This window comes from Stegodyphus dumicola, chromosome X2 (genome assembly GCF_044657685.1).
Source record: "Stegodyphus dumicola isolate Sdum_Otavi_A_Nest chromosome X2, ASM4465768v1".
Lineage (NCBI taxonomy): Eukaryota > Metazoa > Arthropoda > Arachnida > Araneae > Eresidae > Stegodyphus > Stegodyphus dumicola.
Window position 1 is genome coordinate 168,490,708 of NC_140781.1, and position 17,117 is coordinate 168,507,824.

The 17,117-nt window shown below is 34.8% G+C and overlaps 1 protein-coding gene across 3 annotated transcripts in view; it reads right to left on the reverse strand.

Moving 5' to 3' along the window:
* Wdr81 (WD repeat domain 81) overlaps positions 1-17,117 on the reverse strand; it is a 236,664-nt gene that overhangs the window by 104,008 nt on the left and 115,539 nt on the right. For all 3 annotated transcript variants that reach the window (XR_015038979.1, XM_085809249.1, XM_085809250.1), the window contains exons 9-11: positions 14,958-15,137; positions 9,621-9,700; positions 5,869-6,040 (exon numbers count right to left, since the gene is read on the reverse strand). Coding sequence is in view for 2 of the 3 variants with exons in the window: in XM_085809249.1 (XP_085665375.1) it covers positions 5,869-6,040; positions 9,621-9,700; positions 14,958-15,137 (432 nt within the window). In the remaining variant the exon portion in view is untranslated. The remainder of the gene's footprint in view (positions 1-5,868; positions 6,041-9,620; positions 9,701-14,957; positions 15,138-17,117) is intronic.

Here is a 17,117-nt window from a genome sequence, read left to right on the forward strand (position 1 = left end):
ATATTATTGGCTGCCAAACTGTTTTATAGGGCCCACTATGATCAAGAAAAAGAGGGGCAATATAAATGATGTGTGGGGGCTAGTTACACCTAATTACATTGCTTTCACACATATTTTGGTCAAAGAATGTCACAATGAAATTTCTTGCAATTACTTTCCTTTTATTGAACGGAAAATTTACATTTTCTGAACATTTTCTTTTTTTTTTATCAGTATTCATTAAAATACTTTGTTTTCTTCTGCCATTACTGTTAAATTTTTCATGTACCTGCCAGAATGTGCATACCACAGGTTAGTAACCACTGACATAGAGGATCCAAGCTTCATCTTCAATAACTAATTTTCTCAGAATGGTTCACCGAAAAAACAAATCCATTGTAGAAACATGATGAAGAAGGGAACTGTTTGCCAACTCAATGCAAACACCATAGTTCAGAACAACTTTATGAGATGATTGTGCACTGTTCCTCAATAAATGTTAGAATGTTTAAAGCATTAATGGATGTTTTAGTCAAGAATGGACTTCAGGACATATGGTTTGGTTTGGTTTATTGAGATAACGGCAAAGCACACTAGTGCTATCTGCCTAAGGGAAAGGATGCCTTTGTGGAGGCCTTTCTAAGGGAAACTGGCTCGTATACACGTTACACATGAGGAAAACCATGAAAACGCCCATGCAGCCAGCTCGTTTGTGAGATTCGAACCTCGGACCGAACTACCAGTGTTCAGCGACTTAACCACTCGGCCGCTGGTGGGCCCTTCAGGACATATGTATCTGTAATAAATGGACGGCCGCTGCAGCATTCATTTTCCGAACTAAAATTGCCAGGTCTTAACCTCTTAAGTCAAATGCAAACTGTCTGAAAGCCTGTATAGTCTGAAATCCTATAGCATCACTTCCATAAACAGTAAAACCTTGATTTGCAAGTACAGTTACTTTTTTGGAAACAAAGCAATATTACATGCTGCAAATGCATCCTTTAATTGTTCATACATAAAAGCACATGAAAGGCAGGCATAACTCTTCCATGGGGACTGAAAAACATTTTCTCTGATAACTAGACAATGACTGAAAAGAGATGGCAGCAGTTTCCAAGAAGTAAGGTTGCATGTAACCTGACTTCATCCCTTTTACAATTTTTTTATCAAAAGAAATAAACTTTAGTTGTCATTGGGCTTTACAGCACTCTTTCACTTGAACATGCAACAACCGCAATCACTGGGATGCGATATGCGAGTACTCATTTAAATAGTACTCACAGTTTAGGTTTATTTTGCAAACGCTAAATTGTCAAGCATTATTAATACCAATTTCGTAAATAAGTATTTAACAAGCTCTTGAAAATATATAAACATATCCCATTTTCCAAAAGCTAAAAAGAGCACGATTAAACCTGAAAGTTTTGTAGTCATCAGTTCAGCTCTTACACTAAGGAAAATTTATAACTGAATCACTTATCCATCTTATGTAGTATTTAAATGAGCAAAAATTAAAAAACAATTGCCAAACACCTTTCTAGTTACACTTACTGGAAGAAATAAGAGGTCAGGATGAAAAAACGGCACGAGTTACACAACTTGCAAAGTAAGCGCACACACTTTTGTTACTGGGCGAGGAGTTGTGCATACAGCGTCTGAATAACCGACAGCACTGCTCCACCAGATGAAGCATGAATTTGAAAGCTGTCTCACAGCAAAAAACATCAATATCGACGCCGGTGTGAATGTTTTAAACTTGACGTGGTGAAGCATTCAATCCTGGCTGGCATAAAGGCTTATTTATAAATTAATGAATTAATACAATACATCAGCCGGAAGATCATATTGCTAATCAATTCCTTCTTTGTAGATATAACATATTTATAACTGACTATGACACTACTTTGCTAACTTACCACAGTATTCGCTCCATTAGTGACCGAATGGTTAAGACCACTGAAGGCTGGAAGTTTGACCCCCAGTTTGATCCCAGGCAAGGGGGTTGGCTGCATGGTTGTCTTTCATGTTTTTTCCCAAGCAAAGGTGAATATGAGCTAGTTTCCCTTACAAAATCCCCTATGAAGGCATCCCTTGATAGAGGCAGATAGCCTCGTGTGGTTTGCTAGATTCATATAACCTAACCAACCACAGTATTGAGGTTGAAGTATCATTGAGTTCAGGTCTAAGCCTCATATTATATCACTATTTTCGTGACTGACAATCTGTAAATCAGGACTAGACCATACATCCTTATGAAAATGTTATGAGTCAATACTACTTTTTCAGTTAAGATAATAAGACTACTACTACTAAAACTCTGAGATAAAAAAAAAAAAATCTCCAAAACCAAACAATGGCACAATTAATTGGAGGACTTGCATAAATGGCAATAAACTTACAACTCTGTGCTAAAAACATTGTTCAAGTCCTGAATACCATTGCTCAGGAACTCATGACAGAAAGTTTTCCAAAAATTATTCAAGTTTAAACTAGAGAAATTTGATTCCATGCCTATGGGGGGGGCACCCCGCAAATTTCCAAATTGAATAGAAGGTTAAATCTAATTGATATTATGAAGAATATCCTTAAAAACATTAATTCATACAAGCAACATTTAGCAAGAATCAGCCATGCTACAAGCAGCTTCTAAAGCTAGTATGACACCAGAAACAATTATGGCTATCTATACCCTGGTTAGTTTTTTCTACAGGGTTGCTAGATGCAAGAAAGCTGATGCTTGCTGTAGTTTTGAAAGATAATGATGACAAAAGTCTTGATATTGATAACTATTGGTATAAAATTCCCTATCTGCGGTGCTAGTACTTTGAACATACAGTGGGAGAGAAACACTATTTTAAGAGCAAAACCGGTAGAAAAATATACAGGGTGATTCAGAATTCATCATCAATATTTGGTGTGGACGTAGGGAATAGAAAAGAAGGGGATTTCACATAGGAAAATATGGTGCAGACGAATGCATGGTCGTGTAGAGGGCACTGTGTGTACACAACTTCCATACATAAGCACAGCTGTTTGACGTGTGTAACCAGTCGGCATTCAACTAGGTGACTTTGCAGAAGTAACATGAACCAGTATATGCCATTGTGAGTCATATATTCTAGCACATGGTCAGCAGTTTGAGCATCTCTTGTAGGTGTGTAAAACCGATGCAAAAAAATGTTACATGTAAGATAATAAATGTTTTTCCTTACTACTTCCTTTTTATGTGTTCTTTCCATCATTGAACTGGGATCATTTAGGCCTACTACATGGCATATGCGCCCATGCATTCCTATGTGAAATCTCCTTCTTTTCCTATTCCCTACCTCCCCACCAAATATTGATGATGAATTCTGAATCACTCTGTAGAATTTACTGTATCAAATAGCTTACGTATGATAGGGACTTAATAGGGGACAAGATCTCACTTGATGCAAATTTCCAGTCTTCTCTTATTGCAGCAAGATTATCTAATTTTAGAAATATGATGTAAATAAAATACATTCCCAAAAATTAATAATCACATGCAACAGCATAAATTAAAAATATATTCTTGATATACTAAGTGACTTATATGACTTTATCTGTTTGGTGAAAATAAATTGCTTTGTAGGATTCTCCCTATTTCAACAATGCAACTCCACTTATGCTGTCTGTCCTAGTAACAACTTAAATTTGGGGTACTACTGCATGGAAAAAATGACATTCATTCACTTGAAACTGACACAGATTTTATTTAAAGGTAAGATGTTCTACAATTAAGAAATTACTTCATTTATTTTCAAATGTTAAATATTTATTTCTAACTACACAAATTCACTGATCTCTACAAAAATAACAATTCTGTACACTAATGCTACATATTTGAATAACCTATGACAGAAACACTGATGGTTAAAAAAAAAAAAAAAAAAAAAAAAAAAATTAGCTGCCTCATTCTTCACTAACATCAAATTGATTTGTAAAATTTAGAATACTGATGGTATGCAAGATACTTACTGTTTCATAAAAAGAGATCCAGAATTTAAATTTTCTTGCTTTTACTTTTAGCTTTTATCAAAAATTAGCAAAGTATTATCAGGGATAAAATGATATGTATAACTGTTCTGATGCAGTAAGTACCTGAACAACAGCACACGATAATGAGAAACAAAACAGTGAGTGATTAATTTTTGAAAAATTTGCATACCTCCATATATTAAAATACCTATTTTAGAAGCCTTAATTAACTACCCCATGTCATATAATCTCAGGAGATGTGGGCTGTAACTGTTTGCAGATTACAAACTACGCTCACGCGCTAAATTAAGAGAATTTACACATTATTTCGAATTTCTGAAACACTAATGGACAGATTTTAATGAAATTTAGTATGAATATATATATGTATAACAGAGTAAGAGATGCCATTCAAAAGTCTTTTTATGTCTGCAGGATTATCAGTAAAGCTCATAATGAAGGGTGTCCAAAATCCACATTGCGATATAGAACTGCAAATAAATTAAATATGGGACATGGTACCCTCTCCCGGACAGACAGTTCAAGCAGAGTGAAAGTATACTGGACAGGAGGCAGCTGAGCAGTCCCTGTGGCAGTCGATTCCACTCCTGCAGCAAGGCAGTTTTCTCAGAGGGGATGGATGGTTGGTTCTCAGAGGGGAATGGCGATAAGAAATTCAGATACGTCTTCAGATACAGATACGCCAAGAATAATTGTCCAGGGTGAATTTGGACTCATCTGTAAAAAGCATGGTGTTCCACTGAAATCTGATCTAAAGTACACGTTGTCTGCACTAAGCTAAATGGGCTATCCTGTGTGCTTCAATGAGCGGGATGCAAACACCAGGTCTTTTGGCATATAGCCTTATGAAGCCTTCAGACAACTGTAGACCGTGAAACTCAGGTTCCAGTGGCCACATAGAGCTCATATGAGAGCTATGAAGCTGTAGCAGGCCTGTGTCACCTTGCTGAAAATGCCAAATAACAATCCTCATTCATTGTTGATGATCATGGTCAACCTTGTCCAGATCTTCTCGATATGGATCCAAGATCCTAAAAACATTTCCGTAAATTGCAGACAACACTGGGCATTACATTGAGCTATGTAGCCACCCGCATTTGATTGGCCTGTTTTCAACCTACTGACAATTCTCCATTTCATTCCATCATCCATATATTCGTGGCTACCCATTTTACCTGATACTCTCTTATCCAACACTTGTGAGAATATAGTGAATGTCGTGAAGGAGTATGAGTACACAAATTACCAAAAACCCTAGTCCACTTATATATCATTCAAAATCAAACTCTACAGACATGCATGTGTACGCTTACATATTCCTCTCTGAATATTTGCATAATTCTTCGGCATTGTAATTTGTACCTTTGTTTAAAAATTCTCTTAATTTTGCATACGAGTAAACCTGAAACCGAAATTACCTAAATTTGCTGCTATTCTTAGTCATTAAAATTAACTCAGCTCCTTCTTGTTTTATTTCTAATACCTGTTATGTGTCCTAAATTTTCATAATTTTTATGATTTACCAAATTTATCTTCACTGTTGAGAACTTTTGCAATCATAAGTTACCTATAATTTTTTATTCAGATAGTCACCAGTTATAAAAATAACTTAATTCAGCCTTTACATTTACAATATATTGCAAGTTTCATAAATAAATATAATGAAAAGACTTTGAGCATGAACAGCTTTACAGGGAAAAATCCTTAAAGATATTTTAGAAACTAATCAACAACACAATTAAATATATAAAATATTAACTTTATATAATCATGAACTTATAATTTACCATCAGTAATGAAACATAGAAAGAAAATAGAGATTATCTACCTTTATAATAAAACAGCCTGGGAATAAAAAAATATACATACATTAGTTTCATCTCTTCCAACTTTCCCTCCACCTGCCCAGCACAAGAATGTAAACAGAGATTCAAAATGAGATAGGGTTGCTAAAGGATTAAAATCTTTAGGTAATACAATTGTTTGGTTTTCTGGCCTCGGCTCATGTCGAGCATTATCTGGAAGGACTAATGATTTTGACCTATGAAAGAGAAAATAGATTATATAGACGAAGACAAGTATAAAGTAATAATAACTTACAAACTCAGTTTCTTTCACCTATTAGACAAATTTTGTTTCAAATCTCTCTCTTTAACATATGTTTAAAATTATGAAAATATAAACTTATATCATGCCATGCACATATTAAAATAACAGTTCATCAAATCAGTTACAAATTCTAAAATATAACAGTAAAAGTAAATTTAATGTAATTTTAACTGTAAAAATAATTTTCCCACACTTAGAAATTCTCAAACGTATAAATCTTAGAAATTCTACAAATTTTTCATATAGCTGGTATTCCTAAAACATGAATCATTTCTTCTACAGCCACACAAGTATGTCTAGAAATTGATATTAACACTTAAGACCAGCCATTTTTATGTTGATATAAATTTATGAATCCAGTTATTAACGGTTGCTTTTACATCAGCACAGTTTAAAAATTTCTCATACTTCTTTCTGCTTTTAGCTTAACATAAGTTCATAAGTGCGTTCTTACATCATTATCATGGGATGATAGTAATAATTTATTTCATTCATGCTATTTTTGCAATTTTAATGTTAATAATTTACTTTAATAAGATTTTATAAAACTACTACAGAATTATGCATATATAGGTATTGAACTTAATGAAAGTTTAGTGAGCATTTTATTAATCGGACCTTTTGCTTTAATTGATCAACAGAAATTATTAAATTTTGCATTTACGAAAACCTTTAATTTCTTGTTGTTGAAAGTGTTCGTAACTTTCTCCAACATTTTTTTCAGGAATTTTATAACTGAAAACGAATGCCTAACTATGTTTGAGAAAATGAAACTAATAACAATTTTTTTCCATACACAATTCTATAAAATGGTAAAATATAGATAAAATTTTACAAAAACTGTTTTTTAAATGACGTTTGAAAAGCTTAAAATATTATCTTAAGAATTTGCCCCATTTAGTTCAACTAGAGAAAGATCTGTTGTTAAGAAATTTAAAATTATAAAAGAATTAAAATCTGAAGAGCTTCCTGTGACATGAGAATGTTTCACAAATAAGCTAGAAGTATTTCCTCTCTTTGGTTTCTCTTCAGTACTCAATATTCTACTTTGGATTTCATTCTTTCCAACTCATTACTGACAGCATGTCACACAGCTGCTGTAGTTTAGAGAAGGTTTTGGATTTTGAGACTACAAAATGTGATGCTTCATATGTATTCTCTTTGTCAATAACCACATTTTGTAGAAAATATCCAATCATCCATCTGAAATGGCTATCAGATAAAAAAAATTCAGTCAGCGATCTTGGAGACTTTGAGTCCACACTGTGCCATAAATCTTTTCAATACCAAAAATTTTGTTCTAGTTACAGGTTCATTGACATCACTTTAAATAATTGCCCCAGATAAGGAGGAAAAAACTGACAATTTATTATAAAACTTCATCATACACAATGCTGTAAGTAGCTGGAAACAGCTCAGACAGAATGCAGTTATTATGCAATTCCTCTTTAGCATATAAAAAACATTGTCAATTCCCAAAATCTTTCACACAGTAAACTCTAAATAACAACTCAGCTAGATCTCTTTGAACCGTTAAATTCACAGCTGACAACTAACTCATCCTACCTCTTACAGCCATATTTATATATTGTAGTATGGATTTTAAAAAAATTGGTTGCAGGATCCTCAAAATATGTTTTCCCAAATCTTTCTGAAAGTCGTCAAAGCAGCGAGACATCTCCAAACGTCCATAATTCTATTACAATCATATAGGTTAAAAGCAAGTACAAAAATTTTATTACTTTTGTTCATATTTCAGAAGCTTAAGAACTGTGGGCATGTAATAGAATTCTGAAACTAGCCAAACATTTTGCATGCTAGTGGTGACAGTATGACTTTTCCTCTTCATCACCTCAATTTAGATATCGTAAATTTCATAGACAAAACTATATTCACGCTTCAAAGCCCAGGTACTGTGTGCAATGCCTCCATTCTAACATTATAACAAAAAGATCATGCTGGAGAACAACGTTAAACATACTACTACAGCAATAATTTCATTCATTCATTTGCAAGATTACAGTTTTGTAGGCTGAACGGAAATTTCTTCACCTTCAGGAATGTAAATGATGAAAGGAAAAACATATGCTTAACATATGCAATAATGAATTCCATTGATTCTCTTATGTAGTTGTTATATAGTTCCTTTTATAATCTGAGATGGCAACATCCCTTCCATTTTACAACATCCTCATCATATGTAATATATCTAACTTTAGTATTACTGTGTATCATAAATCTTCGTCTGTTTGCCTTCCTCCACATTTCAAATTTTTTCATTCCATTGAACAGAAGTTGGCTTCCTTGTATTCTTTCTTTTTTTTTATGCACTCCTGCAAGTCAATTCTTCATCAAGAATCCAACTGTTTAAGAAGTTTACACTGGAAGAGGTTTTTCGCTTCATATTATTTAACCAAGCTTTTACAAAATTTCCATCTCAGCACAGCAAAAAACATTCTCTCTTTCTGAGTGAATAACTGATAAGAATTCGTTTATTTATATCTTTCCGTCAATTAGTTATGAAATTGCATGTATTTTATGGGAATTTCATGGTTTTCTCTTAATAATAAAACTCACAATTCAGGGCTTAAATATCTTATCCTAGATATAAAATCCTGACATATCTACAGTATTCCTAGCCAATGTAGCATAATTTGCATTGTTCAAACCATGATACCCTTGAAATTTCACACTAAAGAGCATGAGACATAGTAGGAAAATCATGTATTGTCCTAATAGCTGGTGAAAAACCACATTTTCCTTTTCTGTGCAGGTAAAATTATTTTTAAGAAGAAATCTTCCATTGGTGAATTTTATTTCCTAGAATAGTGGTATTCAAACTATGGGTTGTGAACATTTATAGCGGATTTGCAAGGATAAAAATCATAAAAAATATGGCTTGATGGTATATAACTAAAAGTTGACTCTATGATTGGGATCATAAGATTGTTTTTGGGCGTAATTTGCATTTTTATGGGGTACTGCATTAGAGTTTGATTACCTCTGTTCTAGAGCATTTCACATTCATGTTCTAGTTAATGAACACAGTTCTAATCTGTCTTTAACTTCAGCTTTTAAGGTAATTATTTAATAGTAGTTGCTTTCACATTTTGTCAATGTCTCTTCCTATATTAACCCAAATCAATTGTTTTTAGTACATCATATATTCCGGGACAGCTTAATCCTGCTGACCTCCCATCTTGATCATGTATTTAGAAAGAGCTCATGAAAGAAAACAAATGGTGGAAAGGATGCTTGTGGATGAAGAATTCCAAGGAAGTATGGCCACATGAATCCATAACTTGTCCAGAAGAAGCACTGTTTGAAAGAAGAAAGGTTGTGAAAGATGTAACGAATATGCAAGACAACGAACACTTTAACGAAAGATCAGGGAGAATGGATTTTTCTTAAATTTTTGATATAATCTGGGTCATTTTACAAAATATACATTCTCTGCTTAAAATATGCTATTTACACAAGTTTTGAGAATTTAAAAGAATATCTGAACTTACCGCAAGCTTTTCAAAAATCCAGATTTGCCTATGCTTTCTGAAGACGTCTCATCATCACCACTATCTTTGGTATCTGAGACCTATAACATATCAGTAAAATTTTATATTTTAATACGTAAAATACAATCAAATCATTCAGAAAACAAGCTAATCAGTTTTTCCCTCCTGCATAAATGAATCTGATTAAACCCCTGCAGATATATTTTTTAAAAATTAGTAATTTTAAAGACTAGTAGAAGTTACAGTAAAATTATAATACAATAATATGTAAAAACAACAATCTTTAACAAAGAATTACATTGGTTATAAAGCAAATTAATGAAGATAAGAAGATTAGAATTAAAATCAGAATGATTTGTTTAGATTTTAAACGCAACCACACACAAAGGTAAAACTATTAGGAATTTAAAAAAAATTTGAAATAGCAGCATTATTGTAAACATGATGCCTGACAGAAAATTTTAAAAAATACTGTACAGTTGGTGTAAACACTTTTTTAATCACTCTTGTAAACTACAAATAGTTTTTAAATTCAAAACCGAATAAGGTAAATTATAAACCATCAAACATTTTGCAGAGAATAAATTTTAAACATGTTATAAATTATATACAGCGAAGAGTGATTACATTATGACCACCTGTTAATAACATGTATGATCACCTTTAGCCCTCAAAACTGCCTGCAACTGCCATGGCATTGACTCCATAAGGTGTTGATAGGTAGTCTGAGGTATCTGATACCAAGCGCTCGCCAACTGGTCCTGCAATTCCCGCACATTGCGAGGGGCTAGCGTGGCAACACGAATTTGGTTTTCCAGGTGGGATCACAAATGCTCTATTGGTTTAATGTCAGGTGAATTTGGAGGCCAAGACATGACTTGAAAGTCACTGGAATGTTCTTTGAACCCCTCCCTGACGATTCGACCCTTATGACATGGTGCATTATCCTGTTGGTAAACACCATGCCCCACAGGAAATACTGTTGTCATGAATAGGTGAACCTGGTCTGCAACGATGTTTATGTAGAGCACAGACGTCAGGGATTGTTCTATGGGGATTATGGGTTCTAATCTGCTCCATTAAAACATTGCCCACATCAAAATACCCCAGCCACCGGCTTGTCTCTGTCCAACTGTGCATCCTGGAGCCAGGGTTTCGTTTGGAAATCAACATATTAGTACACGCCCGTTGATGTGATGGACTAGAAAACGTGATTCGTCGGATCATAAAACTTTCTTCCATTCATCTAATGTCCAATTTCGATGTTTCTTGGCCCATTGCAGACATAGCTGGCGATGAGGTGCCGTCAGTGCAGGGACACGCTTCGGCCTCCGGCTGCATAAGCTCATATGCAGCAATGTACGCAGCACAGTGTGTTGAGAAACACTGTCTGGGTCGCCACTGTTGTAATTGGGGTGATTTCGGCTGTTGTAGCTCTTCAGTCATGGCGAACAATGCCTAACAATCTCCGCTCTCCACTGGAATTAATGGCCCACCAGTGGCCGAGCGGTAAAGTCGCTGAACACTGGTAGTTCGGTCCGAGGTTCGAATCCCACGATTGGACTGGCTGCATGGGTGTTTTTGTGGTTTTCCCCATGTGTAATGTGTATACGAGCCAGTTTCCCTAAGAAAGTCCTCCACCAAGGCATCCCTCCCCTCAGGCAGATAGCCCTCGTGTGCTTTGCCATAACTCAACACACCAACACCACCTCTGGAATTAATGCGCTGTCGATAACACACTGCTGGCCGGTGACTTGTCGTTTCACCATCCATACACCAATTTCGATGTGTGCTCACAACAACTGCACGTGAACAGCCCACTATATGCGCCGTTTCTGATATTGATGTTCCCAGTCGCCGAGCCATAACGATTTGACCTTCATCAAAGTCTGACAAATCAGCTGCTTTTCCCATTATATCGCTAATTGCTCTATGTTTGGAGAGACTTTGATACTATTGTTATTATTCTGGCATATAGCGGGGAATTCCTGTCCCTGCTCTTTTCAGATTCCTGAGTGAATCCCGAATTGGGCCTGACATCTGAGGAAATAAGTAAATAGTATTCGCGAAATGAGGTTTAAGCTGAGGAGGGAAAAATTTTGAAGCCCATTGCCTCCTGCAAGAAAATGCCAAGACTGGACGGAGCTGCAGGAGGGGCTGTGGTCAGGCACTGGTCACGTGGCATAAAGCAGAGAATTTAATGTCATGAAAGAGTGTGGCTTGCCAAGTACTGCACTGGTAGTCAGTTGTGGTGCATTAATTAACGAGAAAAAAGTTTATTAAAGCCGACGACGAGTGCATAACCGTTTTATATACTCCAACATCAGCCACACATACGCAGTGGTTTTGTTACTGGGCGAGCCCATTGTTATTAGATGGAGGGTGGTCATAATAAAATGGGCTCTTCGGTGTATCTTACCAATATTTAAATTGAAAACCTTTGTTTTAAATTCTATTGTCTATCGCTCAGGCATACTCACGGGTTTGTCAAGGTCATTTACATTCCTGAGCAGAATTACTTAAGATAGTTTGGGACAGCTGCACGTAATTATCTTTTCTTAATATACGAGATCACTGTTTTGTACTCTCACCTTCTTAATTTTTATCAACGTCAAGTACTAATTTTTAAATTGCCATACTATTCTTGCATCTATTATTAGTTAATTAATGTTAGAGTCATATTAAATTACTATTATTTACTAACTATTTGCTATGACTTTATAAACTAAATTCTACAGAACAGTTTTATAGAAAAACTCAGTGTACAGTTAAAACAGTATTATAGTAAATAAAACAATCTATATTCTAAATGTTCAGATTTCAATAATCCTTGCAATGCAAGTTATTATTAAGTGGGGTAGTAGCGGAAATTGGAATATGATTCATAATACTGTTTTCTCTTTTGCACGAAAAGTATTTCTTCATAATTTTACTATATTTATCATAAAGAAAACAGAGATGGAACATAAATCCATTTGAGATTTAATCCTTCATCTATATAAAAGGATAATTTATGCTGTTTCTTATATTTATTTCTACATAGTTTTTTGAAAGTTCAGAATTCTTGTTAACTTACTTCCAAAGGCATACCAAATACAAGCAATAAGAAATAACATAAATTCTTTCATACAGAGAAAGAAATCTTTAATGAAGGAACACTTCATCAGTAGAAGAAATAATTCTTCAGAAATACAAATGACAAAGGAAAAAAATTCTTTCATTTTATTATTCCATTGAAAGAAATTCTCATATAATGAATTGCAGCATAAAAAATATTGAGGAAATATACTGAAAGGCAAATTATTATACACACTCGTGATGCGACGAATGTAAATGAACACAATGGGAACAAATATTTTGCGAGCAGCTGGCTGTCGTCAGTCCCACGGAGTATTAATATCACAGCCTTGATGCACATCAGGTTGCCTGATAAATCTGTTTCCCAATGCCTCCGTTTGCCGACAAGTATACTATATTTATTCCTGTCAGCATCACTTCCCTCCCCTTGAATGTTTCTCAGGCCTCTCACTGTTGAAAAAACTTCTGGATTTCTATAAAACAGGATGGAATTTGCCTTACATGTGTTCTTATTGCTTTCAGTCACTAATTGGGTGGGGGGAGTAACTTTGTCTTCCAGGTTCTGTATATACAGAATCCGAAGAAAGAACGTAGAAAGTAACGCTTCACCTTGTAAGGTATACCCTAAGTTTAGCTTACAATTCTGTATTAGAATGAGATTTTAGAATCAAATTAAATGCAAATAAGTCGAAGTTTCACTGACTTTGAGAGAGAGAAAATTAGATTTCCTGAATAGCGCGCGTTTGCCTTTCGGCTATGTCTCTCTAAGCTGCTACTATGCTCGGCCGTATTACGTGCCCTTGATAGCTTCGCTAGCTAATTTAATATGCCAGATGTTGACATCAACCACCTCCAGGAAGAGGAGGAAAAGAAAATGGAAAATTTGGTAAGACAATTTTGTAAATTATTCGATGAGAAACCTGGTTTCTGCCAGGTGGTGCAGCATGAGATAAATGTAGGAAATGCTCTCCCCCCCCCCCCCCCCGAGTGCGGTCTAAGCCTTATTGCTATGACCAGGTAAAAGAAGAAATTTTAGAAGAGCATATAAAAAGAATGCTGGCAAATAAAATAATTGTTCCGAGCAGCAGCCCCCAAGCAAGCCTGGTAGTTATGTAGAAAAAAAAAAAAAAAAAACGGCTTTCCACCCTCAAATCCGAATTCATGCAGATTCGCCGTTGATTACCATAAATTAAATAGCATAATGAAATATCCCACGTCTCCCCTGCCGATAATTGATGAGATAATTAAAAAATCCGATCTGCTAAGTATATGACTACGCTAGACCTGACGTCAGGATATTTTCAAATTATTGGTAAAACTCGACTATGTCGAGAAAACAGCTTTTCTAATGAAGTCAGGCGTGTATGCCTTTTTGAGAATGCTGTTTGGCTTAAGCGGAGTTCCGCCTACATTCCAGAAATTCACAGATGTCGTATTAAGACCCGTCCTGGGCAAAAGTACAGCCATCTACTTAGATGATATAATTGTTACGAGCGAAGCTATAGACGAACATATTAAACACGTTGAGTAAGTCTTTTCATTATTAAATGAAGCCGGCTTCAAGGTGATACTAAGAAATGCAAGCTTGCGGCCAAGGAACTGAGATATCTCGGGTATAAGATCTCGAAAAAAAGGAAACGAAACAGATAATCCTAAAATCTTAGCAATCAAGAGTTATCCACCTCCTAATACAGGTCTAAGCTGTTGTTACGCAGGGCGTGTATTCCAGATGTTTGAGGTTCAAGTCCCGGTGAGGGCATTACACATTTTTCATGTCTATTGCTTTGAATAAACTAATGTCTCTACAATGGCGTCGTAACTAAAAGGTAGCAGATGATGAATCTCCACCATCAGGATTTGGTGACTGGGTCCCCTAATCCCTAGTCGCCCTTTAAAAGGGGGTATTTCTTCCGCTTTCGTAGCATGCCTTCCTGAAGTAATGGTCAGCATGCTCATCACGTATTCAAGAGGTTCGAGTCTCGGCGAGGGCATTGCTCACTTTTCATGTCTCCCGCTTCGAAATAACCTAATGTCTCTACAAAATATTTCATAATTTATTAGTGAAGTATATATTTAAGAAAGCTTTGGAAAACACAGAATGAAACATGAACACAAATTACACTGATTAAACTATTATTTAAGTAAAATATTTAAAAAATCATTTTTCATTGTAATTTATGCATTGTAAACAAACTTGAAAAAGAGTGTTCTCAAATAATTTCAAATCCCGCTAAAAATGAATTTCATTCCTAATATTACCTTAAAGACAATGTTTCGAAAAGTCTTTGGAGCAATGCTTCTTGAGAAAATACATTTATTTAATTTATGAGGATGGGGATGAGAGAAGAGCTGAACCATTCCATAGTTACGAATAGATGTATGGTGATCCACTAATGGCAGACAAACATTTTTGGATTTAACAGCAGCAGGACCTGTAAGCTAGAACATTTCTGAAATTAAAAGCTTCATACACCAGTAATTAAAAACTCAAACAATGCGATATAGTAATTTTTCTTAAGGTATGCGAATTAAATGTATACAATCATAAAACATTTTACTTGAACGTAATAAACAGAAAATGAGTATTAAGCAAATTCAAAATAAAAATTATACACTATTTTTATTACAGAAATTTAAATATGATAAATAAAAAATACACTTGATTGCTAAAAGTAACTAACTTATGTTGATTTTAATATATACACTACCGGAGTAAATTAAACGAAAATCTCTTAAATGAAGTCCATTGAAAGATAGTTGTTTGATAGCTCAAGGTCAACATTTTTAAGTAATTCAATGGGATTCACTTTCGTTCTATAGATATATGCAAAGTATTGCTCCCATTCTTTCAGCACGTGAGAAAAGGAGTGCAAGAAGTTAATTCAAATTTTAATTTCAAGAATTGTGAGAGTAGCTGCATAAATGTTGTGCATACAGAAGGTGGACCATGCCTAGAAGGCATCTGACAGACTAGAAAAATGGGCGCCTGGCAGATACTGACACAGGTCTGTAACCTAAAAGCAACCAAAATCATCATACCGGGAATCTAAAAATGGTTTAATGACATGGGTATGTTCTAGGTAAAAAAAGTAGCATAACAGACACTCAGGACCATTATTTCTCAACAACTGCTGAAGTTACTTTGTTAACATAGGAACTCCTAGACTATCTAAGAGAGCAAGGAAAGTTGCTGTAAAGCCTGCATTTTGGTTATGGGTGATAACAAACCACATTAAATTTTTCTGATGTGTCTCTAAAAAGTTAGAAGAAATTTTTCCTACCCTACTTTATATAACATTTCTTATACAGACAAAAGTCTTTAATCCGGACGTCCATAATCCGGATGATCTATAATCCGGACCTCAAAACTACAAACTTTCTGCACATGCGTAAACGCATGCGCATATGCGTTCACGCACGCGTATTTAATGTATAACGGACGGTATAAGTTAAGTTAAAATTACCTAATTATCTATTTCAATTAATGTTCCAGATTGTGTTGTTCCTTAATCTTCTAATTGGATCTGGCTTATTATTTTTTGTGGACTGTTAGAGCAATTTTATAAAAGTAAACTTGAACTTTCGATTATGTCAAAAATAATTTCCGATTCTGGAGCTGCCAAAGGATCTACAAAGCGAAAGCATGTTTCGATGTCCATCAAACAAAAAGTGGAATTGCTGCAAAATATAGATAAAGGCATATCCTTGTTTCTCTAACCATTCCGAAATCTGTTTTCAATTTTGCGCTGCTCTGCGTGGAGAGGAGGGGAAACGTTGTGGCGCGCAATGAACTGGAAGTTGATCTGTCAGCACTATCCTTATCTTCAGGGCAAATGTTTTTATTTTATTCAGCTTATAATTCCTTACTAAATGTAGTATTTCATCTCGATGTACTCCGTCTTTGATATGATTTAAATCAAATTCTTCGTCATTATAAATAAATAGTTTTCTGGTTGCAATTTTCTTATTTCGACTATGCGTAATGTATGCTTTACGCATCCGCGCGTTGAAATAAATGTTTAAAAAAGTAAACAAATAAATATTAAGCTTTTTTTTTTTTGTAAATTTTGATACCCTTTAGATCATAATTGTTCTTTATTTCATAAATTACGGTTTCCTATTTTTAATTTTATAATTTCTGCATGCCATCTTACCAGATTTAAATTGATGATCTATAATCTGGAAAAACCGATAATCCGGAATCACCGAAGTCGCGGCGAGTCCGGATTAAAGACTTTTGACTGTAATCATATTTTATTATTATTATTTTTTTTGAATAAATAAGCAGTTCTTTATTTTGAAACTATGTCAGGCGTAGCAAAATAAAGAGCTTGTGCAAGTTCCATGTTCTTAGTTGAAAACCATTCAAGTTATATTAGTTTTTATTAGGTGTTCCTTTAATTTTTTCCACCAGTGCAT